General features: G+C 36.8%; 1 protein-coding gene across 1 annotated transcript; it reads right to left on the bottom strand.

Moving 5' to 3' along the window:
* Window positions 1-16912: 16912 nt before the first annotated feature.
* Window positions 16913-17467, bottom strand: LOC131629075 (uncharacterized). Its single transcript, XM_058899873.1, has one exon. The coding sequence runs from the start codon at window positions 17465-17467 to the stop codon at window positions 16913-16915; it is 555 nt and encodes a 184-aa protein (XP_058755856.1).
* Between the last annotated feature and the right edge of the window lie 9794 nt (window positions 17468-27261).

Raw genomic sequence — 27261 nt, 5'->3', positions numbered from 1 at the left:
CACTGAAAATGAGATTTAACGTAAAATGATTGCATAAATCAAACTGGTACGCATACGTACATTCCAAAGTTGCACTCGTCACTCATTATTGCACAGAGATTTGAGTTTACTTGTGTTTTGTAGAAAATGCGGACCTTAAACTGTTCCTTTGGAACTTGCTTAAATAGTAAAAAATAAAATAACTACTACTAACGGTCGACTGATTATCAGTCAACACGTGTCTTCGACATGCAAGATCTTCAACTGTGAGACCTCCACGCGTCATGTGAAAACTGCCAGAAAGCTGCTTGCAACTGCCTCTTGACTTCTGATGCCTTCTGACCTCAATGCTATACTTAAACAAAATGTCTAAGTTTTCTCTGTTTGTTCTAGTCGAACCTTCATTTTGACTAAATCTAGTCGAACCTTGGTCAATGATGGTTTATAGATAGTCGAACGACAGCTCTGACTAAACAAGACCTTTTAATCAAATTTCTCTCTTTAGATTCTTCAATAATCTCATCTGTTTTAGAGATTATTTACCATTATTTAATAAGTCGAAATCCTAGGGTAACACACCGCTACTCAAAACCTTAGGGGATAAACTTTATTATATAAGTTGATTCCTAATTTATCATCATATAAGTAAAGTAAGCAGTTCTTGTTATATCGGCCAAAAACCTTGTTAATTGATCTTTACGGTGCTTCCTCTATCAATTAGATCTTTTATCCATAGAAAAAAATCTAGGCATATATATACATATATATCTTCATATTTTTACTTCTATGAAGTTTCTTTCTTTGCTACAGCTCATAAAAATCCTTGTTTCGAACGATATATATGTACAAAGCCTATTTTTCTTTTTTTGTCTAGTATTTCTTACTATTAGTGGAGGTTCTTTTTCTTTTTTCTGTTTATACTGGAGATAGTCGCACGTAATGACAAATCACTGCCATATTTTTAAAAGCTTGAGGTAAGAAAGGGTTTTGTTCGAGTGCCTGAAAATAGTATTCCAAAGCTTTTGTATGTTCTCTGTTACTTGTGTTGATAAAGGCCTATGTTATAAAGTATATAAATTCGATCATAGGGATCAATTTCCAGTCGCATAGCCTCATAATAATTATGTAAAGCTTCCACATAATTTCCTTCATATTGAGCTGACATCCTTTACGATCGTCATTCAGGTTCAAAGAATCTCCATTCTAGAATCGTACGTGAGATTTTCATCTTATACGGCTCCTCCTTTATGTGGATAATGATAAATATACATGGAATCTAATAAAAAAGATTGAAATATTTTCATCATCAACTGTGAGGGACTATTGTTTTTATACGAAATCTCTAGCCAACCTTTTTTGTAAAGGATCTTTTATTAGCCTTTTTGTAAACAAAAATGACTATAACTTCCACTCAAAATGTGAAAAGCTGGAAATCATAGACCTAAGTTTTATAGATGATCTCCTGTTGTTTGCTAGGGGAGATACAACATCTGTGGAAATGATGATGGATGTGTTCCAAAGATTCTCAAGCTCCACAGGTCTTAGAGTCCACCCAGCAAAATGTAAAGTGTTTTTCAATGCAGTTGAGAAGAACATTAAAGAGGAGATACTGCAAATCACCCAATTCTTTGGAACAATGATAACAATATGCTTCAAAACCTCAAGAACACAACAGAAGGTATTAAAGATTGGAAGTATGAAACTTTCGATGAAGTTAACAGGAAGAAAGCAGAAATCATGAGAAGGCTGGATGGCATCCAAAAAAAGCCGCAACTACAGTATAATTACGGTGGCATGAAAATATTGGAGGCACATTTACAATCTGAGCTCAGTGTCATTTTGAAGCAAGAAGAGTTAATGTGATTTCAAAGGGCTAAAACCAATTGGTTAGCGGATGGAAACCGAAATACAAAATACTATCATATGAAAGTTATCACTAGAAGGAAGAGGAATAGAATCCTTATGCTTAACATTGAAGATGGGAATTGGGTGGAGGAACATTATAAATTGCTACACCTAGTTACTAACTACTTTAAAACCATGTCGACTATCCTGACAAGTTGTGTCTGTGGTTTCAAAATGAAGTTACACACCTAAGTTGGATGCTAATATTATGCTTAATTTGAACGAAAATATTACAATAGAAGAAGTGAAGCAAGCTATGTTTTCTATGAAGCCGTGGAAGGCCCCTGGGCCAGATGGCTTCCCGACTGGTTTTTACCAAAAAGATTGGGAGCTTGTGGGAAAGAATGTGTGTGATTTTGTGCAATATGTTTGGATAAATCCAAGTGTAATTAGTGATGTTAATAAGAATGATATTTTCTTGATTCCTAAGGTTAATCAACCTCACCTTGTGAGTCAATTTCAGCCTATTTCTCTCTGTAATACCATCTATAAAGTTTTCACCAAGGTGCTAGTGGAGAGGCTAAAACCTCAAATGCCTTATCTTGTATCTCCCTACCAAACTGGTTTTGTGTCTGGGAGAGCAATTCATGAGAACAACATCATTGCCACGGAAGTTTTGCATATAATGTCTAAGAAGAAAGGTAAAAAGAGTTTTTTCACCATCAAAATTGATCTTGCAAAGGCTTACGACAAGATTAATTTGGAATTTATTTGGAGAACTCTTGTTGAGATTGCCATCCCATATAATATGATAAACATCATCATGCATGGCATTATGAGTGTTGAGACTAACATTAATTGGAACAGAAGTAGAGGTGAGTTCTTTCATCCCCAACATGGAATTTGGAAAGGAGACCATATATCTCCCTACCTATTTGTGTTATGCATGGACAAACTTTCCCATATCATTGGGAATGAAGTTAGTCAGAAGAATTGGAAAGGTGTTAAATTAGGTAAGAAGGGCTTGATCATTTCTCACCTAATGTTTGCAGATGATCTTCTTCTTTTTGGGGAAGCCAATGAGAAGAAAATGTAATGTGTGAACAAATCTCTGAGCATATTTTGCAATATATCTGGCAAGAAGTGAGTATAGATAAATATAGCATTCTATTCTCAAATAACGCGAAAAGGAGTATCCGGTTGAAGTTGCAACATCTTTCTGGATTTCGTGAGACAAACAAGTTGGCTAAGTAACTTGGAGTCCCTTTGAGTGGGAAATCAATTAAGAGGCATTATTATTAATATCTTATAGATCAAGTCTCTTCCAAGTTGGCAAGCTGAAAAGCTAGGAACTTGTCTATGGCGGGTAGAATTACACTGGCAAAAAGTGTTATTGAGTCCATTCCTATGTATCCCATGATGACGAATACAATTCCTAAAGGTTGTATCAAAGAAATTCAAAAGCTACAGAAGAAATTTATTTGGGGGGACACTGATGTTAAGAAGAAAATGCATGTTGTTGGGTGGGAGATTGTCATGCTTCATAAGGAGAATGGTGGTTTGGGTCTTTGTGATCTCGAGTTAATGAATCAAGCTTGTATAATGAAGTTAAGCTGGAAGATGATGAACCAATCTTCATACCTTTGGTGCAAAGTCCTTCGAAGTAAATACCAAATGAAAAATTATCATACTGACCTTAAAGGCAAGAGTACAAAGTCGTATATATGGACAACTATTGTTAAATGCATGCCTTCTTGATACGAGTATCTGGCATATTGGTAATGGAAAAGAAATTCATGCGTGGAATGATTGTTGGGTTGAAATTGGCAAAAACATTGTTGGGAACAAATTTAATATTCCCAGTGATTTACAAAATGCGAGAGTTTGTGATTTAGTTAATGCTATAGGTGAATGGAATTGGCCCTTGATGGATAGTTGGATTCCTGCTAGTTTACATCTCTCTATCGAAGTTGTGCTTTTTCCCTTGGATTTGGAGGAAGAAGACATACTACAGGTTGTGGGAACAAAGGATGGAGTTTTTTCAGTTAGCAACATGTATAATAAGTTGAAGGCGATTGGTGATGAGAATGATGAGATATGGAGTAGTATATGGAAGTTTCGGGTGCCGGAGCGTGTGAAAGTGTTTATTTGGTTGCTTAATCATGGTAGATTAATGACAAATTTTCGAAATAGCTTATATGGTATAAGGGATGTGTCGTGCCAGTTATGTAGTGATGTTGCGAGTCCACGTTAAATGCAATGAGGGATTGCCCTATAGTGAAGAAGACGTGGGATAAGTTAGTGCCAAGCAACTTACATAACATTTTTTATGCAGGTAATTTGTAGGATTGGATTTATGTGAATATGGTTGTGTATGGAGCTAATAATGGTTGGTGTAATACTTGGGGAATTGGCTGCCATGCTCATTGGAATTGCAGGAATAAAGACATCTATGTTGAAGACCATGCTAGACCTTTTAACGCTAAGAGAATTATTGTGGACCGGGTTCATGATTACTCTAATGCCATATATGGCAACATGCTATTGTGGAAAAGAGGCAGTTCACTGAAGCTGTTAGATGGCTTTCACCTAGTCCCTCTTTTGTAAAGCTCAATATGGATGGTGCTTGTGGTCAAGGAAATATTTCGGGGTGTGGTGGTGTTATCCGCCATGATAAAGGAAATTGGGTGTGCGGATTCTTGAAGTTCATTGGCTCTTGCAACACTTTTATGGATGAGGTGTGTTTGAAGGTCACAAGCTCTCATTCTCTAGAGGCTTTGTGAAGGTTATTGTCAATGTAGACTCTAAACGTGTTATTAGTGCAATCTTGCATAAAGAGAATAACGGGTACTATGACTTGGGCTAATTCGTCCAATTCGTCTGTTAATGGCCAAACATGATGTTGTGATGTTAGATCATTCTTTTCGAGAAACGAATTGTGTTGTAGATGAGCTCGAAAAGGTTGGGAGATTATTGAAGAATGGCTGCAATTTCTATGAAGAAGCTCCTGAGTTCCTCAATAATCTTATTCAAAAGGATTCTCTTGGTTTATCTACACCTAGAGTGGTAGAAGTGTAGTTATTTTTCTATTTATGGGCTTAGGCCCTCTTGTTTATAAAAAAATTGATGTTTTTTTTTATAATTTGTAACAAGAAAAATAATTGTTTATTGCTTATAAATTATTACAGAAGTAAGTTTTATAATTTAAAGGTTCAAATATCAATAAAATATGTTTTGTTTATTATAAAATACTAGTTTTGATTATAAAACCCAAACCCATGGTGAATAGTTGTTTTCCATGTTTATACTCCAATAATATGAACACATATTGAGTAGTTCTTTTCATGTTTTTGACTTTATAATTTGAACCCATATTGAGGAGGTGTTTTGCATGTTTTAGATTCTATAATTTGAAACGTGTCAATCCAATGATTTCTATAGTGTAGTCTAAGTTGTACCAATAATTTATGAGAACTAGAATGTACCAGAGTTTGTATAAAATAATATGTTTGGTTCATTTGCAGTTCACATAAAAAATAATTAACTATTTTTTTACCAATACCTACTTAAAAATAAACTAACATTGTCATATATTTACTGCAAAAAAAAAACATTCTTCACTATTTGTTTAAGATAAATATAAGTGTTACACCGTCTGATCTGAAAGACCAACTAAATTATATAAATCATCGTGTCAACCACCGTGATATTGGAAAGATGATCAATGTTAAGTATCATCATCTGTCAATCACCAATAATGAAGATGTCAATCCACTAATATGCAATTTCAAAACAATGATAATTTGAGAACCGTGCTCTCGATATATGGTTAATATCTTACCAAAATATCTATTTAGTTAGAAAATATCTTGGTTAGATCTGTTCGTGCTATAAGGTCAAATTTAATTCATCTTAAAAAATTTGATGAGATCGTGTCATATATGGTTAAACTCGATAGAAATATTTTTTACAAGTCGAGGAGCTTCTAAGAACATTTAGGATGGATAAAGAAGAACATAATTATGCATGTTAGTTATTTTCAATGATGTACTATCTACGTGGGTCTTGTTCTACTACTATTGTATATTTCAAAACACGTAGAAAACAAGAAAGTGATTTTGATATCATACCACCCAACAAATCACTGCATTAACTAAATTAAATACCATGTGCTACACACTCACTCATAATAAGCCTAGTTCTATTTCCTCATGATTAAGAAATAAGAAAAAAAAAAGAATAGTTCCATTTAAATTGTGTGAATGTAACTCTATTTTTTTTTTTTTTTAAGCAAGGAATAATATAAAAAGGGAGTACTAGGGGTACTCAATCCCTCTTACAAAAATCGGTATCTACCGAAGAAGCGTTCGAAATTACATTACAATTGCAATCTATCTAAGAAAATGCAAAGGATCTTTGCAAAAATCATAAAAATTACAGTTGTCGTACGTAATTTCGCCGTGAAAAGACCATTTCCAAATCAACACTTTTATGCTCCAACAAATGTCCGAGACACTCCACTTATCGTTACCGAATATGACTTTGTTCCTCCTACTCCATAATCCCCAACACACCGCTATCCAAACCAAACACTCCGACCCTCTCCTCACTTTCTTCCGCCTCATACCGTCATGAACTAGAATAAAATTATCCCAAACTAACGGAAGCAAAGCCAAATCCATCTCAAGCCAAACCAAAATCGAAACCCACACCTTCTTAGCAACAACACAAAAAAAGAAAAGATGTGCTATATTTTCCTCACTATCTTTACAAAACTCACAAATAAGGTCGGAAGGAGAAGAGAAAATACCTCTAACAAAAAGATGATTTTTAGAGGGGAGTCTATCAATCAAAACCCTCCAAGCAAAAGCTTTATATCTAAAAGGAACTAAAGCTTTCCAGACCAAATTCAATGCCTTCTCTCTATCCGGAGAAAAAATAGAACTAAGACTATTTACCGAAAGATAATCGTAGCAAGACCTTACCGAAAAATTCCCGTCTTCATTCGGGATCCACCAAGAGTCGTCTTCCCTTCCACAAACCGGCCGGCTATCCACTAACATCTCCTTAAGCTCTTGAAGCCGAATCCAAGTAGGAGAATTAATAGTTGCGGAAATTCCCAAATTACTCCACCTCCACCTACCCTCTTCCCACTCACCCATGCCATCCACCAATCCATTCTTCAATTCCGATAGAAGAAATAAGTCCGGAAAGGTCTCTTTCAAGTTATAATCCCCCAACCAACTAACATGCCAAAAGAAGATAGAATTTCCTTTCCCTAGAATAAATTTACACCTCTCAAGAAATTCGCCCTCTATGTGTCTCTTTTCCAACCGCAAGATATCTTTCCACCAAAAAGATGCTAACCTGCAAGAAAAGCCGGTGAACCCAATCAAAATATTTGTACCTCCGTATTTAGCCCTTAGCATCTTTATCCATTGCGCGTCTCCACCTTTTGAAAGCCTCCATCTCCACTTCATAAGCAAAGAAACGTTAAACTCTTCCACTAATTTCAAACCGAGACCACCTTTCTCCTTAGGAAGGCAAACCAAGTCCCACCTAGCCCAATGGATCTTCTTTCTATCCTCCACCCCTTTCCATAAGAAGGAGTTTTGGATTCTGGAAATCTCTTTACAGACTTGAACAGGGGCCCTGTAAAAAGACATCAAAAAAATGTGAAGGCTACTCAAAACAGATTTCAATAATGTAATCCTTCCTCCCAGACTAAGGAGTCTGCCACTCCATCCGTTGAGTCTCCTTTTCAGCTTAGTAATCAAAGGCCGCCAAAAAGACAAACGCCTCGGATTGCCGCCTAAAGGGATACCGAGGAAAGTGAAATTCTGAGATTCCGTATCACAAGCAAGAAAATTAGCTGCAGCCCCCACAAAATGCACACTCGTATTTATTCCAATCAACCTACTCTTATGGAAATTAACTCCAAGGCCGGATACAAGATCGAAAGCTCTAAGGACCGCCTTCACGGCCCAAATATGATTCCAACTTCCGTCCCCCACCAATAAAGTATCGTCCGCATACTGAAGAAGATCCACCTTGCACTCACCATTAATATTTATCCCCTTGAAATTCTCAACCACACAAGCCCTCCTAACAAGACCCGCCAACCCTTCGGCCACCAAAACGAATAAAAAGGGAGACAAAGGGTCACCTTGTCTAAGACCTCTGAACACCTTGAATTCCTTTGTAGGACTTCCATTCACCAATACCGACATATGACTATTACACACCAACGCTTCCATCCACTTCAACCATAATTCTCCAAAACCAAATCTCCTCAACATATATCTCAAAAAATTCCAACTAACATTATCATACGCTTTTTCGAAATCGACTTTGAAAAGGACGCACTCTTTCTTTTCCTTTACCACATAATCTACAAGCTCATTCGCCACAACCACACCATCAAGGAGTTGCCTACCCGGAACAAACGCCGTTTGACAATCCGAAACAATATCCTTCAACACCAATTTCAACCTAGATGCAAGTAATTTCGCCAAACACTTGTAAAGGCATCCAACCAAACAAATCGGGCGGTAATCGTCAAGACTCAACGGGTTGTCCTTTTTCGGAATAAGGGTCAGGAAAGAAGAATTAACCGCTTTGGACAACACCGCGTACCTGTGAAAGTCGTTGAAGAATTTCATGAAATCAAACTTCAAAAACGACCAACACTTTTTAATGAAGAGGAAGTTGAAACCATCCGGACCTGGACTTTTAGATCCTTCACAACTCCAGACCGCATCTTTTATCTCATCCTCAGTGAAAATAGCCTCCAACCCCTCAACCTTAGAAACATCCAATTTATCAAAAGGGACGCCTTCCAAAGTTGGTCTATTAAAATCACTCTCTTTGAATTTTTCAGAGAAGTGACATCTAACTTCCTCTTTGACTTCCTCTACCTCCTTGAGAACTCCCCTCGCCGTAGGTAACGCACCAATATACTTCCTCCTCCTTCTCTCCTTCATGATACAGTGAAAATAGTGACTATTATCATCACCTTCATTATCCCATTTTAGCCTAGATTTCTGAAAAAGGAGATTCTCTTTTATTCTCAAATTAGTCCAAAACCGACTTGTAGCTTCACTTCTCTTTATAACTGCTTCCTCTGTATCCTCAATATTGCAACTTTCCATGAAATCGTCCTCCTTATTAATCAGCTTAACACCCTCCTTTATAACCAAATTGATTTTCCCGTACACCTCTATATTCCAAATCCTAATTTTCTCCTTTAAAATTCTCAGCTTCTCCTTCAGCACAAAGTCACCTCTCCCACTTACATTCAAGGACAGCCAAACAGACTCCACAAATGGCTTGAACGATTTATTATCGAACCACCCATTGTTGAAAACAAAAGGCTTGGGACCCCAATTTTCTTTGTCCACCATAAGCCACACGGGACAGTGGTCCGAAATATCCCTACTAGCGATATATTGCCCAACTAAACCCCAATCTGTAATCAGATCTTCGGACACCAGAAAACGGTCGATCCTACTGCAAGACAACCCGTTACCGCCATACCAAGTGTACCTTTTACCCTTACAAGGTAGATCCACTAGATCCACCGATTCCACAAAGCTGGAAAATTCTGCCTCTTCCGCCCTCCTACTGCCCGCAGAAACTCCCTTCCTCTCGGACTCAGAAGCTACAGCATTAAAATCACCGGCTAAAACCCACGGCGCATCGGAAAATTTCGTCCTCAGATTAAGAATAGCACACCACAGCGCCTTCTTTTGCTGCAAGTTGCACGGAGAATAAATATTAACGACATAGAAGGAACACCCATTACAACTCAGCTTAATGCCCAAGTATCCATCCCCCTTAAAACTCAGAATTTCCTCGAAAATGTCAGCCCTCCACATTGTTAACATACCCCCTTTACTGCCAACAGCACCCGCGTACGACCAACCAATATCATCCTTCTGCCAGAAAGAACCAATCAGCCTGCTATCAATCTCTTCTAACTTCGTTTCTTGGATTAGGAAAATTCCCGCCCTCCCCTGCTTGATAATATTTTTTATCCTACTTCTTTTCAAGGCACTACCCCCTCCCCTTATGTTGAACGATCCTATTATCATAATAGGCATTTGTTATTCACCTTCTTGCTAACCATCCTAGCTTTATCTAACATTTCCATTTCTTCAATCTTCTTTTGATAATCAAAATTGATGTTGCTGCTAACCACTCCCATGTTAGATATAGCCTGCCATGTCTTATTCCCAATGTTTGTGTCCACATTATCCTAGAATCTATTGTTACAATTTGCCATATCGCCATCCGAAATTGGGTCACTGCAAAGAACCATCCCTGCTGAGAATTCATCATCAGCCTCATTTGCTGGAGAAGCCCGGATTAGAACTTTGTTATCTTCCTCTCCGTCCCTTACTACCGACTGACTTAAGGGAATAACAGGTTGTTCTTTCAAGATACGCTTCTTAATCCTCTTTTTCTTTGCTGAAAGAGGACCAACCAGATCTATTAAAATTCTGTTCTTGATCTTCACTCCACTGTTGGCCTTCTCCGCGTATCTGCTGTTAGCCTTACCAATTTTAAGAGAATCCTCCTTCTTAAAGAAAGTATCCACCGAACTGCTCACCAAAGAACACGCTGAGCCATTCGAGACCTGTAGCAAATCTCTACCTTTGTCCTTCTCCAAGGCTGTGTCTTTAAGCTTCTTAACCTCCCCAACCGCCTCATCAAAAGAGCAAGTAACTTTCTTGTTATAATCACTCTCCGCCGGTTTGGAATCTGACATAATTTCCCCCTCCTCCAAAGGGATCCGAAGATCGTTTCCAGTAGGTTCTCTGGCCAATTGAGTTGGCGAAACCTCCTCTTGGACTCTTTCCTCTTCCTCTTTACCTTCCACCGATCCTGAGAAAGAGTTCTCAGCCGTATCATCTTCCCTGTCTGCTCCCTGATTCAGTAACCAGTCATCTTCAGAGTCAGAAACCTCTCTGCCGGCAGGTTCCAATCCGGGATTGTGAAGATTGATTCTGAGAGGGCCTTGCAAATCCTCCATAATCTTGATGGAGAAAGGGACCCCATCGATCCTAACACGCAGCTCTTCGTTCAGAACTTTTGCACAACGAGTCCTAACCATAAACCTTGCCACATCAAGATTCACCGCCTTCAAAGAGTTATCGTCGGAACAGATATATGTCCCCACCCTGCTAGCTAAAAAGTCGAAGAAATCGTAACCCCAGACATGGCATGGAATCCCAAACACCCTGAGCCAAGTTACTCTTTCATCATCAACGTCCTCTATTCTCCACTTTCTAATCTCAGTGAACCATTGCTTCCACCAGCTCTCTCCTTCCCTAACCAAAATCTCTATCTCTCCTTCCTCCACCTCTTCCAGAAGACATAAGTTTGCTCCCAGCGGAGTCACCTTAATTGAGAAATATCCCTCAGTTTCAAAGCAAGTCTGAATGTTATAGGTCATACCTGGTGTCGCCACTTTTCCTACATAGGCTTTGTCGAATCTAGCTACCATCTCAGGAGACGAAGCAAACTCCTCATCGGCTTTCAAACCTCCTGCACCACCCTTAGCTTCCTTGCCGTTAAGAACCTCAGCGAAAGATCTGTTCCCCACGCCCGGATCCCACTTCTTCTTCCTAACGAAAGGCTGAGCATAGTTGCTCCGAGCTGCTGGAATTGAGTTCACTCCAACTGAAGCCCCTTCCCCTCTAGAACTTCTCTCGAACCTCGGCAGATTAGCGTGAATCTTCGCGCCATCAATCACAACATTGTCCAATTTTACAGCCAGCATCCTTGAATTATCCACTTCCTTGAACCTGGCGAAGCCAAACCTCTTTCCCCACTTGTTCCTCCTTGGGGATATCACCACCTCAAAAACCTCCCCAACACACCCAAACAACCCGAACATGTCTCTAGCATTTACCCTGTCTGGAAACTCCGAGAAATAGAAAGAAGCGCACCTTTGCTCCTCCTCCCCACAAATCTTCCTTCCCCCATGGGGGAACACGTCCCATTTTGGGGAGATGTGCTTGAAAATCCTCTTACCCTTGCTTCTCTGCCAATCCATAAAAACGAACAGAACTCCACGTAGCGAGAAACGCGAACGCCCAAGACCACGCGAGAACCCGAAGCTCTAAATCGGAGACAGAACCACCGCCTCGATAAGGTCCCTAAGCCCTAAAGCCAGGAGTTTAAACCAAAATCAAGTGACATGACCGATCAAGCTACGTTTACAACGTCCTTATGGCTATGAACTTGTCATCTATCTAATCAATAATCACATTTCTCTTTCTGCTTTTTTCTTTTGCAATTGCCACTGTAAAATGTATAATTCTGACACAAAAACAACGCAACAGTTATTAGTGGGGTTAACCAATTATTCCATCCCAAACGCAAACATGGTCATTTTGGCCAACTTCTACTGTACAAAATCACCAAACCTTTATTTCTAAGATTACAATGGTACTATGGTTTGCTTGTATTGACTTTTACAAAAACATGTATATTTTCTTTTGTCCCCCGTGACAAGAATAAAGTGAGAGCGATTTAGAGCCCGTGAATGTATGCAAATTGGAACAATGAACATGATTGTGTTACTTACATTGAACTTTATCTAGAATGATATTTTAACAATCATTAGTTGTCAGAGAATATTGAATAAACCTTTAATTTAGTCTTCGTACGTAGTTATTTTTTCTACAATTTTATTTTGAAAATATACTAAAATATGGAATAGTTCAGAAACTATTTTTTCATTCTTCAATTTTATCTATATGTGAAGTTTGTTCTTTAATTGTTAAATTGACAAATGACAATATTTCTCTCACTTATAAAAATAGACAATTATATTCATAATTCATCTTTAAAGATAAAATTAATAATAATTGACCAATCGTTAGTTAATTCAATGGTGATTAGCGTTAGACTTGATAGGCTGAAACCCCGAATTAGACGTAGGGGTGTGCATGGTTGGTTATTTTCAAAAACCAAACCATAACCATTTTAAAACAATTTAAATGATTTGGATTTATAACCATAATTACATTTTAATCAAAACTGGTTATAAAACCGGTTATAGATTTGGTTATGATTATATAACCGGTTTTTAAAAAAATCCAGTTTTAAAAATTATTTTTTCCGAAATATTTTTTCTTAAAAAAAATAATTTATTTTAAGAATTAAAATATTTGGATTTGAATATTAACCGGATTATAATCGAATCCAAAATAATTTATCTGGTTAATAACCATTTAATTATATCCGAATTATATGAATGAATAACTAAATCATTAATAACTAAACCGGTTAATAACCATTCAATTATATCATGAATAACTAAATCATTAATAACTAAACCGGTTAATAACCATTCAATTATATCAAGATATTTAAAAATAATTTAAATTTGATTATGAATTTAGACATCAGAACCGGATATTTTGCATACCTCAATTAGACTATTCCGGTGATAATATTTTCTTGACATTCTGTGTCATTGTATATAAAAATGGCCGGCAACAAAGAACCTTTGTAAATTATGAGAGAACAATATCCAGTCTACGTATCTTTCTGGGCGGCGAAGCTTAGAATTTGGACCTCATTCTCTTTTGTCTATTTCTTCTTTGCACCGAAAACAAATTTTAACTTAAACAAAACAAGTTTGTCCATATCATCTACTCCTATGTAACTAGATTATAGGGGTGTTGTTCTGCCTATAATTAAAAAAATCAAAACTTATTCAAAACAAGTTCATTTTCGCAAGTATTTAAATTACATACTAGTATACAATTTAAATTTGATCAAGAATCTAAGATTTTAGACATTAATGGAATTATAGGGGTGTATATTGTTAGTGTAAAAAGTATCAAGTCCCTTTCTCGTTATAGATCTGGTCTTATATTGGCCCAAATTCATTACATGAGTCCAATTGGTAACATTACCTGACAACATTGAATAAGGCCCTCCAATGTTTTTTTTTTTTTGCATGGCACCCTTATATTTTCTCTTAGATGGTGTACGTAATTTTAAAAATATCTTCCATTTTTAGAGATATATTCGGACGTAGTAATTCTTTATTTTATCTAAAGATTAATTCGGAGATGTAACTGCGAAGGGAAATGTAAAGTATATTTGCAGATACATCTTCGAATTAACTTTTTTTTTAATTAAAAAAAAAATCGAAGATGTATCTCTGAACTAGATGAACACATTTAAACGCGCGTCAGGCTCTTCCTATTTCATCCTTCTTCATTTTCTGAAACGTAATATTTTGTCTCTCCCTCCCTCTACCTATTTTCAGTCCACACTCAACCTCAAGTTTTGAAGCAACTGCAAATCCTTTGCCAGTATCTTGCCATTTCCAACTCCCTCTAACAACTGCATTCAACAGTTCACACCCTCATCAACACATTTTTAAGTAAGTTTCTCATTTAACTTATTTTGAGTTTTTATTAATGTATTAACTCAAATAGGTTGGTTTTAATACATTAGATAACATTAGTATTTGAAATAGATTATGTGTAGGATATGTTTCTATCGTTTGGGTGATTTATCGTTTGGGTGATTTGGATGAGTTTTGGATGGTTAGGACAATGGCAGAAATGTTTCTAGAATGGAAATGCAAAAACGAAGCTTTTTTCAGAGATGTATCTCCGAAGTGTATACTTTTTGGTGTTTGGAGATACATCTCTGAATTCTTTCCTTCCTCATACACTAACATCGTTTGTTATGTTTTTTTCAAGGATAATGGCTGAAAACAACTAAAGGTTGAGACTCGGCCGCCCCACCCTAACTGCGTCTGCTCGCCGTAAGAGGGCTCGTCAGCATGAGCAAGCTAGAGCTGTCTTTATGCCTCACGACAGGGAAGCGTTGACCTCTAGAAGTCGACTATCACAGGGGTCAGCATTCTAGAGTCATGCACACCATGGGGAGGATGCCCTAACTACACAGCAGCCCTAGTTGATGAGGAGGCCCCACGTGCATACTCTTTTTCAGGAGGTCCCACTAACACTTTATTACTGATATACTTTAGAGATCGTGTGGCTCTGCATATCTAGGACAGAGAGGTATATTTCTTAATGGTTATGTTTTCATATTTTAATCAAATTCAACTCGACTGAGACTGTTTTATTTTATTTTCAACAGGAACGTGAGTGTTTGAAATTTGTGAACCATGCCTAAAAGATTCACAATCTTTTTCAGCCTCAGGATAAGTGGTTCCAAAGTGAACTTCAGTCTTGTAGGTCTTTGTGCTTTCAGGTACAACATCAACAACGACGACATGCAGGCTGCATTTGCTAAGAGATGGCATACTGAAATTTCATCTTTCCACCCGCCTATTGGCGAGATGACGATTACATTAGATGATATAACTTCCCTCCTACAACTTCACATCAAAGGAAGATTACTTGATTATTCTAAGATGACCAGGGATGATGTAGTGGAAATGATGGTGGTTTATTTGGGAGCTGACCCTGAGGAAGTCTTTCAGTGGTGTAAGAAACCATGATTGTACATGCCAAGTTTTCTTGGTTAGCGAAGTTGTATAACGACAACTTGAAGATAGCCGGAGACCTAAACGCTGATGTTCTTTGGGTTGGCTACCACAGGGAGTGTGCACCGAGTTGCTTCTTCCTATTCTTGGTTGGCACATCCATGTTTGTGGACAAAAGTGCAACCTACGTGGATGTGGCTTACCTTAAGTATTTCATAGACTTAGAGGCCATTCACGAGTGAAATTGGGAGGCCGCATGCCTGGTATACCTGTACTTCAAGCTGAGCGAAGGTTCTCGTTTGATAACAAAGCAAATGACTAGCTCATGCACCCTGCTTCCGATAATTTCCAAATTCTACTATTAAGTTAAAAACAACTTTTTTCACACTTGTTACTATTGAATTTTTTCTTATTCGTTTTCAAGGATGGATCCTTGCCCACTATCACCGCATACACGGGATTGGGTATGACCCATCGTATGCCGAGGATTACCCACGTCCTTGCCTGTATATCCCGCATAGAGGGAATGATGTTGTGGTGCCGTTCAATGTGTATATTGACCTGACTCAGCATGATGGCGTCATCTGGATGTGTCATACACTACTCACCAGGATAGAAATCCATTCGACCACATTTCTTTATACTCCGGACGACTAGCATGTGGAACTTGTAGCACCCCAATTTAGATTATTTTATTTATATATATTATTTATGAATTTTGTATATTTATTTAATTATTATGTGGTGGCAATTAAATAAATAAGGATGATAGTAAGAGTGTGTGAAGAGTAAATAGAGGAGGATAGAATAAATTAGATTTATTTTATTAATCAAAATAATGTTTTGATTTTATTATTTAAATAAAATAATAAGATAAATGGAAAACAGGAGTTTGTAGAGATAATGAGGACAATGTGGGAATTAGAGGAAAAAAAGTGAGGGTAAGGTAGGAATATCCTAATGAGGGAATTAGGTTTTTTATTTTAAAAAGGGAGTTGAGGGAAAAAAGTTTCATCGGTATATAGAATCGTTGAGATAAAGAGAAAGAGACAAGAGTTTGGGAGAAGGTGTTGGAGAAAGAGTTCCATCGGTACATATTTACCAAGTACTCTGAGTACCCCTATCAGAGCAGGAGTAACATGCGCACATGTATTTTTGACCAATACAAAAGTTGACTTGAAGATAAATACAAATAATGGATCAAAGGTAAATATAAGTAGTGCAATAGATACATCTAAGGTCATTTCATTATTACAATAAAATAATTATATAAATGGTTGCTTATATAGATTGAGATCACAAAGCTATCTAACTAACTTAAGTAACAGTTATTAAACTTACCAAAGACTAAGTCAAAGTGAAACATAGTACTCACTACTATACATCATATAGTTCTCTTTGAAGATTTAAATTTTGATTTGCCGTATAGTGGATAATTAGGCATGCTTCGAATTTCGAACTGCAACAGTGCAATGTGACATTAAATCAATAAACAAAGGTTTTTTTCACATTAATTTTGAAATTACACATCAACATAGAAAACTAAGATATAAAATTACATCTATATCACAAAGTATCTACACATATACTAGCTTTTCCAAACTAAAAAAACTTGATTCTAGATATACAATTGCTGTCAACACCATTGGAAGTTATATTAACAGAGATATGACATGAACAATAAGCTATAGCCTTCACTTTGATATATTTCAAAACAATTGCTTTCCCAGGTAATTCAGTTGTTGAAGTCAAATTAAACACCATCCCATTATTTACAATATCTGACCAAAATTTTGGATTCTCTATCAATTGTCCCACCATAAAATCTGCATTAGTGGTCACATTAATTTCACTACGAGCTGGAACAAGTTGTGACTCTATTGGAATATTTCCTACAATAGTATCATGATAAGTGACATAACCTATGGAATTTTGATACTTGAAGCTTCCATAGTTTGGGTTCAATATTGTGATAACCATGCCTAAAGTCATATTCATGGTTATATTTGGTGAAAGTAAATTAAAGTGAGGCAAACTGACACTAATGGTAGGATCTTTTGGCTTAAAGATGGTTAGAATCAAAGTTAGAATCACAATTGTGACAATGATTAAGAATACTGAAGATATAATCAAACATGTTTTTAGGCCTTTAGCCATGGTTTTGATTTTTGGTAAAAATAAAGTTGCTCAGTACTATTGTAGGATAGATGATGTTTTTTGGATAGAAAATTCATTCAAAATATATAATGAAATTTTTTAGTATATTGGACTTGTACTTTATCCTACCTGAATATATTGTGGTTTAGTGGTCATGAATCAAAACAAATATTAGCTCCAAATATTTGCACTTAAGTGACTCCTAATTTGAGTTTGGTTGTACAAAATTAAGCATATAACTCAAACTACGATATGATTTACTTGTGCCGGTTACAATAAAAATAAAAGGACAAAATCAAGGATATCATATTTGTGATATGTCTTTTCTTAACATCTAGTGCTTTACAATATAAGGTTCAGAAATTGTCCAAGGAGGTAGGAGAATATTTTAAACTGAGGGTCAGTTAGTTTCACAAGAAAAGTTGAGAATTTTAAATAAATTTTGTCAACTTAGGACATCTATTTTGTAACTATGTTTATGTATTATTTATCCATCTATCAAACATTTTCAATTATATTCACAAACTCTTCATCACAATCAAATTTGTACATAATCTGCTATTAGCACCCAGAACTTCGGTAACAAAAGCACACAAATTGGCCACTATTTACTTTAGCGACCGATTAAGAGACTAATGTTTTGCTAGTAGCTAGCTATATCTTTGTGACAAAATCAACAATTGTAATGTAGTAGCAACTAAAATCGAGACTATCATAATAAATGATATTATGATTGATTTTGGTGACAGATGTGTTATAGATTATTAATTTTGTGTCAAATTTGAAATAAATTTCTAATAAAAATAAATATTAGTTTAGTGGTGGCACTATTGGTCCAAAAATCCATATAATTAATAAGGCAAATGAAGTCGTCAATGTCGGCGTAATTCGGGTGATTCTCTTGACTATTGTTGGTGCTTTCAATTGGAAGTGAAGAAGACAAAGTCTCCCCTCCTTCAATAAGGGAAATAGGGAGTGAAGAAGACAAAGTCTCTCCTCCTTCGATAAAGGAAATAGATGAAGGAATCACATTTTTCTTTCTGAGTATATCCAACAAAACTTAGTATGCTCATTTACTATGAAGCACATATTCTGACACGGACAACGGGACATGACACGGACACTCCGACACCGATAATATTGAAAACATAAGACACTGACACCGCAACATGTAAGCTAATATTTAAGTTTCATTTATCCATATATTGATCAAAATTAATGATTTTAATTCTTTATTGATAACATTGTTTCAATACATGTTTAACCCTTTTAGATGTGTGTGAGATTTGTCCAAAAAATATATAAATATGTGTTGAAGTAAAGAAAAAAAACAAATTTTTGTTTGAAATATTTGTTAGAGTTGTCGGACATATGTGGTATGAGTGTCATACGAGTGTCGGACACTGATATACGAGTGTCGGACACTGATATACGAGTGTCGAAGCAAAGAAAAAAAACTATTTTTTAGGGGACACTTGTCTGACTTTTCAGACACTTGTTTGACTTTTCTGATACGTGTCGTACGGGTGTCATACAAGTGTCGGACACCGACGCGTGTCGGATACTGCGACACGCCTACTTTTAGGTGTCTTTCTAGAGGTGTCTTTGCTTTATAGCTCACTTATAATGTGATAAACCATTTTTGTAGGATAAAGAGCTTATCCTATTAGGGCTCCAAACATCTATGAATAATTGATAAATGTTTCGATAGTTTATACTTTTTTATTTTTATTTTAAACATGCCCATGATGTTTACCAAATTTGTAACTCTCGCATAGAAATGACTGAAATATCTTGTTTAACAATTTGTCTTAGGAAAAAGAAATTTTAAATATGAAACGAGGATGGCTTAATCTCAAATGTCATAACATGATGTCATTCTTATTATTTGAGACAAAAAAATTCAACTGAAGAACTTATTAGTCCATATCAATTCATGTTTTCTTAATCATCTTCAAAGTAGTAGAGTCCACCATTTTGTTTAGTAGTGTCAATCTTCTTCCCTGAAACCAAATCTTGTAATACATACATAGTGATTATCAAAGAAATGAGTTTGACAGTTTTTATTTTGTGTAAGCTTATTAATAATAATATGCTGCAATACAAATTTAAAACATGTAATACACATTGGGTGGTGCCCTTGCCTGCTACAAATTAAAGAGAGTCATCGACAATTTTAATTTTGGAACTTCCTGCACAAGGTTTATATAGGGAAAATAAACTAGATTCTCACTATGCCAAATTTGGCTTTTAACAGCACACCTACGAAAGCGCTTTTGCCCAAAAGCGCTCTGGTAGGTTTGGCTAAAAACAAAATTAAAAATCACGCTAGAAAAGCGCTCTTATAGGGGGGCGGGGGGTAATGAAAGCGCTTTCTAAAAGCGCTCTTATAGGGGGTGGGTATGAAAGCGCTTTCTAAAAGCGCTCTTATAGGGGGTCGGTATGAAAGCGCTTTCTAAAAGCGCTCTTATAGGGGGTGGCTATGAAAGCGCTTTTGAAAGCGCTCTTATAGGGGGTGGGTACGAAAGCGCTTTTAGTAATAAAGCGCTGGTATAAAGGGGCATATGAAAGCGCTTCTGAAAAGCGCTCTGGTAGCCCTTTTTAAAATTTTCATAAAACTAAAACACGCTATTTTCAAAAACCCAAAACTCCTCCGTACATCTTCTTCCTCGCTCACGTACTCTCTGCTTCCTCGCTCTCACTCCCTCCGCCGTGGTCTCAGCCCCTCCTCCGTCCCTCCGTCGTCGTCTCAACTAGCCGCCGTCGTCGTCTTCTTGCTGCTTCTCTCAGAATCAAAGTCTTGTGGGATTTTAGGGTTTTCCTTGGTCAAAATCAAAGTCCAGTTCTGCTTCTGTTCAGGTAAAGTCTTCCCACTATTTTAAGAGCAAATTGTGAGAATACTTTGAAACATTTATGAGAGATAATGGTATAGTTTACTCTAAAAGTATGATATCAAGCAAATAGTTTCTGGTTCTGCTTCTGTTCATAATTTCTGTAATGTAGAAATTTGTTTTTGTGTTGCTATCTTATTTGATCCTGAAGTGATAATGGTATAGTTTACTCTAAAAGTATGATAGCAAGCAAATAGTTTTTTCTATGTATCTTTGGCTTATGATTCATCATAATGGTATAGTTTACCATGTACAATGTTTGACAAGTCTAATATATCTTATCAACAAATAATCATAGCCTGATATATCTTTGCCATTATATCCAAATCAAATCCCACTCTCCTTTGATTGTAAGTTAGTTCCTTCACTATGCTTCTATTGCTTGCTTCTTCTTCTGGATACAGGCTCAACTCTCCATCACTCACATAAGTTAATTCTTCCGATTTCTCTAAATAACACGATATCACGATAGAGGACGGTTATTATATTTTGAAAGTTAAAGAAGATGTTTGTGTTATTTAGCTAAATCTAAAGGGAGTTGAGTGTATTTTCCTCTTTATTTTGTTAGACATCAATGCTGCCCCGTTATGAAAATACATGCTAAATTGTTGTTTTCTCATGAGATATAATTGCTCCACCTTGATTTCTCCATTTGTATGACTCGACTATGATTTGTGGTCGTTTTCACGACGTTGTTTTGACATGCGTAGTTGCTGCCCCGGTTTCTAAGTAGTTGTTAAACTTTGATTTACCTTGCGGTACTATGTATCTAGAATTGCTATAACATCTGGGTTATGATTATTTTGCAGGGGATATTAAAGATTTTTTAAAATAATATCACTAGAGACATCAGATTAGCTTACGGTGTATGGTTCCAGAAGTTTCTAAATTTCTCTAAAGGTAATTAGTTATTCTTTTGCTAATATAAAAATGTATGTCAAAATAATATTAATCTATTCTTAATCATTGTAGTTTGTGCTACAGTTTGCATATAGTTTCTTAATCATTGTAGTGTGTGTGTTTAATTTTACAGTTACTTTGAAGTCTCTGGTTTCTACTTGTACAACGCCAATTCAAACCTACCCATCTCCCACATAAAGTCTAACTCATGTTACTATCCCTTTCTTCTTGCTTATAGTTTGTTATTTTCTGCTTATAGTTTATTGTTTATGGTTCTATTTAATATCAATTTAGTGTCTCTCAACCAGTTTTTTGGTTTGTGGACTTATATTACCTTGAAATAAGGTAATGTCTTCTTTAAGAAATCGGGTATTCTGATTAGGTATTCTGATTAGGTATTCTGATTAGATATTCTATTATGATGATAGCTATTTATTATCTTGACAGAATTCCTTAGTACCTGATAGAGAAACCAAGAAGCATTTGTTTAGCTGAATTAAGACATGGATAAGACATGGGTGAATTCAAACCGATTGTCGAAAGAGTACGAGAAAGGTGTATGGGAATTCGTTGAGTTTGCGGTTGCGCACTCCGAAGACCCGCTTCGAATGTCGTGTCCTTGCTTGGGTTGCTGTTATGGGGGTAAGGTTGACGGGAATAAGTTGGCATCCCATTTACTACGGTTTGGAATTGATAGAAGTTATACATGTTGGACAATGCATGGTGAGAAAAGTAACGGGAATGCTAAGTCGAGTTGTAATAGGAAGTATGCTTCAAACGACGATTGCACAGACACATACGAGTGCGATCGAGTCGAAGAGATTGCAGAAGCGCTTGAAGAATATCTTGAGGATTGTCCCAAAATGTTTGAGAGGTTGGTAAGCGATGCAGAGAAACCATTGTATGATGGTTGTTCAAAATTCACAAGATTGTCTGCGGTGTTAAAGTTGTACAACTTAAAGGCGGACAATGGATGGTCGGATAAAAGTTTCACAGAGTTATTAGCCCTTATGAAAGATATGCTACCAAAGGATAATGTTCTTCCCAATCGAACGTATGAAGCCAAAAAGATGTTGTCCTCTATTGGCATGAGCTATGATAAGATACATGCATGTCCAAACGATTGCGTTTTGTTTCGAAACGAGTATGCAGCGTTGAATGAGTGTCCTAAATGTGGTGCCCCTCGATATAAGAAAAAGTTGTCTCCTGCTAAAGTCTTATGGTATTTTCCTATAATTCCGAGATTTAGACGCATGTATCGTAGTGAGACCGATTCAAGACACTTGACTTGGCATGCAGATGAAAGAATTATTGATGGAAAGTTGCGACATCCGGTAGACTCACCACAATGGATGAAAGTTGATACTGATTATCCTCAATTTGGAAAAGAAGCAAGAAACCTTCGGTTGTCATTGTCTACTGATGGAATGAACCCGCATGGTATTCAAAGTATCTCGCATAGCACATGGCCTGTGATTCTTATGATTTATAACCTACCTCCGTGGCTATGTATGAAGCGTAAGTACATGATGTTATCTATGCTAATTTCTGGGCCTAAACAACCAGGGAATGACATAGACGTATACTTGGCACCCTTAATCGAAGATTTAAAGTTTTTGTGGGAGAACGGTGTGGAGGTTTACGATGGGTATAGGAAGGAAAGTTTCAACTTGAGGGCGATGTTGTTTGGAACAATTAATGATTTTCCAGCATACGGAAATCTATCCGGGTACAGCAATAAAGGTCAAAAGGCGTGTCCTGTTTGTGAAGACGAAACCGATATGACACGATTGGAGCTTTGTCAGAAGAATGTCTTTTTCGGCCATCGTAGATTCTTAAATTCTAATCATCACTACCGTGGGTGGAGAAAAGCATTCAATGGAAAGGCCGAACATGGTACAGCCCCGCCTTTTTTGTCAGGTGATCAAATTTTTGAAAAGGTGAAAGATATGAGCACTCAGTTTGGCAAGCCTTTTGCACATTCACTTGTCAAGGGTGGGTGGAAGAAGAAGTCAATTTTTTTTGAACTTCCATATTGGAAGTCGTTGTACGTAAGACATTTCCTGGATGTTATGCATATTGAAAAAAATGTATTTGACAGCGTCATAGGTACGTTACTCAATATACAAGGAAAGTCTAAGGATGGCCTTAACATAAGGAAGGACATGGTAAACATGGGAATGAGAACTGAATTGGGACCCGTGACGAAAGGAAGACGAACATATCTGCCACCTGCTGTTTACACTCTATCTAGAAAGGAGAAGAAAACATTGTGTAAGTTCCTCAGTGAAGTTAAAGTTCCAGAAGGCTACTCTTCAGATATTAGAAGACTTGTGTCCATGAAAGACCTCAAGTTAAAGAGTTTGAAGACGCATGATTGCCATGTTATAATGGAACATTTTTTACCAATAGGTATACGTTCTATTCTTCCTGAAAAAGTAAGAAGCGCAATAACTAAGTTGTGTTTCTTCTTCAGGTCTATTTGCAGTAAGGTGGTCGATCCCGTGATCTTACCAACATTGCAAAAAGAGATAGTTGTTACTTTATGTGATCTTGAAATGTATTTTCCTCCCTCGTTTTTTGACATAAGGGTTCATCTAGTCGTTCATCTTGTGAAAGAGACACAATTGTGCGGACCAGCTTATATGAGATAGATGTACCCTGCTGAACGTTATATGAAAATATTAAAAGGGTACGTGAAAAACAGAAGTCGACCAGAGGGTTGTATTGCCGAACGATACGTTGTTGAAGAAGCGGTTGAGTTTTGTACTAAATATCTGTCAAACGTTCAATCAATTGGACTCCCCAAATCTCATATTGTCGAAAAAAAAGAAGGAAAAAGGCTAATTGGAAATAAAGTTGTGACAGTATCAATGGTCGAACGGGATCAAGCGCACTTGTATGTTCTGCACAATGAGATTGAGGTTGAGCCGTATGTTGAAATGCACAAGGTTGTTCTCCGAGATTTAAATCCAAATAGAAATGAGAGCTGGATAGTACGAGAGCACAATCGAAGTTTCATACCGTGGTTTAGGGATCATATTTATTCAAAGTATCGTTCAGATCCTGCTTCAGTAACAGAAAGGTTGAGATGTTTAGCCTATGGTCCAAGTGTAATTGTGCTTTCTTATAGCCCATACGCAATTAATGGATACACATTTTATACCAAAGAACAGGATGATAAAAGTACTATGCAAAATAGTGGTGTTACCTTGGTAGCTGAAGCAATGCACATATCAAGTGCGAATGACTTAAATACGAAATTTGCAAATTTGTCATATTTTGGGGTTATCGAGCGCATTTTGGTGTTTGATTACGCGAAGTTTCAGATTCCTGTATTTGGTTGCAAGTGGTGTTAAATTACTTATAATAACACACTATGCGTATGTTTTTTTGTAGAGGACTTTTGAGATACCAGATGATCGTAGACGCTACATACTTAGTTTGGCCGGGAAAAGATATAGAGGGTGGAAAGCTTTTTTGACAAACACCTATCTTAAGGATAAAGATGGAAACTTTCTTGAAGAGGCACCGGAACGGCCAAAAAAGTATGAGATCTTCATTGATGAAAAAAGATTGGGTTGAGTTTGTAAATCAAAGAGATGAAGATTTTCGGAAAAGGAGTGCCACGAATAGTGCGAGAGCATCCAAACCCGCGTATCCATACAAAAAAGGGCGTTTGGGATATGCACGCTTAGAGGATAAAATTGTAAGTAAATAGAAATGCGTTTTAATTAATTGTCTAAATGTGTTTTATTTGACGATTTTATCATTTGTGTCAATGCATAGTTAGAGGAGTCTAAAAGTGAGGAAACTTCACTTCCTGAACATGTGTTGTGGAAGGAAGCTCGTGTGGGCAAGAATCGAGCTGTCGATCCCGATGTTCAGAGAGTTTATGCTGAATGTGTAAGTATAATATTGTGTCTTTAATTAAATCAAATGTTTTTTAATATATAAATGATTTTTTATCTCCACTAATAATTATTGAAATGTAAATGAATTACAGGAGACATTGTCGCAATCGGTGTCCACCGGTGAGGACCAGGATGATAGGAGCATACTTAGTAGAGCACTAGATGCTCCTGAGTATCCCGGTCGGGTGAGGGGTAAGGGTCATGGTGTGACTCCAACCTCTTTTTACAAGCATCCTAGGAGAAGAAATCCTTCAAATGAAGAAGTGTTGCAAAAATTGCAGGAATTGCAAGCACAAGTCTCTGAATTGCAAAGAGATAAAGATATGTATATGAGAGAAAAGTGCAATACTGCATCGGTGAAAGAAACTAGTGATAAAGCTAGTTTCAACTGTCAAAGAAAACTTCCCGAGGTAATTATAAATTTCTTTTCCTTACAAATTGTTCTATTTTATTAACGATAATGACTTTATATTTACTATTGGTTTAGGGCATTTCTTCTTGCCAACTATACTTATCGTCACCGTCTTATCGCCTAGTTGGCAAGGGGAAAGTGCACAACACTGTGGGAGATTTACTTCACCATAGACCGCTCCCGGATGGACACCTGAAAGTATCGGTGGATGTTGTATTAGATCATGATGCGGTGCTACCGGTACCTGACATGGTCTCAGAGACGACATTGCTGCGAGATGCAATAGGGTCATTTGTTGCATGGCCCTCGGAGCTCATTATCATTGGTGATGAGGTATATTCAAAACCATTATGAATCATTTAGTTTTTGAATGTCAATTTTGCACCGTTACATTAATTATTTTTTACATTTTAATTTTAGACTGCTCCTACAAAACCCGCAATTAAGGGCAAAGGGATTTTACAGGAGGAGGAGTCTGTTGCATCACTAAAAGAGGTACATTTAAGATGTTAATATATAATTTGAATGTAAAACTCCATGATTTTATATTTTATCGATCGTTATTTGATTTTTAGGCATCTGCTCGGGAGTCACAACAAGTGACACAGGTCGTTCGTAGCGTACCGCCTAAGGGTCCTCTGAAGCAAGCGTCAAAAAAAGGTGGTGCTTTTTTTCCTCGATATCGGACGACGCTCGGAACACTTGTTGATATGTCCGATTTGAAGGAAGGTGCTCTCCGTCAAATCAATATGGAGGAAGGTATCTTTGGTGTTGAATTCATTTCACATATTGCAATAGATGACTTGGAAGAGATTTTTACGCAAGAACAACTAGGCGTCGCTAATATGCACTCGTACATCCGGTAATATTCACTCATCCGATATATTATTTAATTAGTCGAACAATTTATTTACACATTATGTTTATTATGTTTTTCACTCATCCGCTAATATGTTTATAATGTTTTTATTTAAGGTTGTTGCATGACAGAGTGTTGCGCGGGACTGCATTGTCAAACAGATTCCGTTTCGTGTCTTCCGCCCATTGCAGCGGAATGACAATTGATTCGGAACCGGAATCAGTTAGACAGCGCTTAATCGATAGATTCATGTCATCCGGCAATACAGAAAGTCTGATTCTTTGGGCGTATAATACCCGACCAGTAGGGTTAGTTTCTCATTCTTGGTTCATTTAATCTTTGTTTCTTTTGCGTAGCAAAATTTTTATATAACCTATTGTTTTAATTTATAGAGCACACTGGTTGTTGCTTGCTATCAACCCGATAAGAGAAGTTGTATATTTTCTGAATTCGGTAGATGGTGAGTGGAGCAATTATCCGGCTATGAAGGAAATTATTGATTTGTAAGTGGGATCGTTCTAAATATTCTTGTATATTTATATATTTAATTATTTGTGAGATTGATCTAAATATATGCTTTTATATTTTTGTTAGATCAATACAAGTGTTCCGAAGTCAACGAGACGCACAGGTATCCCGGACTAAATCAAACAACATTACTTGGATCAAAGTGCAGGTACATTATTTTTCACAATTTTGCTTATAATATTTATGCTACTTGATAAAACAAGACAACTATAATTTCTTATTTGTTTTTCTATGTAGTGTCCGATACAGTGGAACAGTTCAGACTGCGGATACTTTGTTTTGAGGTTTTT

This window comes from Vicia villosa, unplaced genomic scaffold (genome assembly GCF_029867415.1).
Source record: "Vicia villosa cultivar HV-30 ecotype Madison, WI unplaced genomic scaffold, Vvil1.0 ctg.000506F_1_1, whole genome shotgun sequence".
NCBI classification, from domain to species: Eukaryota; Viridiplantae; Streptophyta; class Magnoliopsida; order Fabales; family Fabaceae; genus Vicia; species Vicia villosa.
The sequence above is the reverse complement of the archived record's forward strand: the minus strand, read 5'-3'. Positions and strand labels throughout refer to the sequence as shown.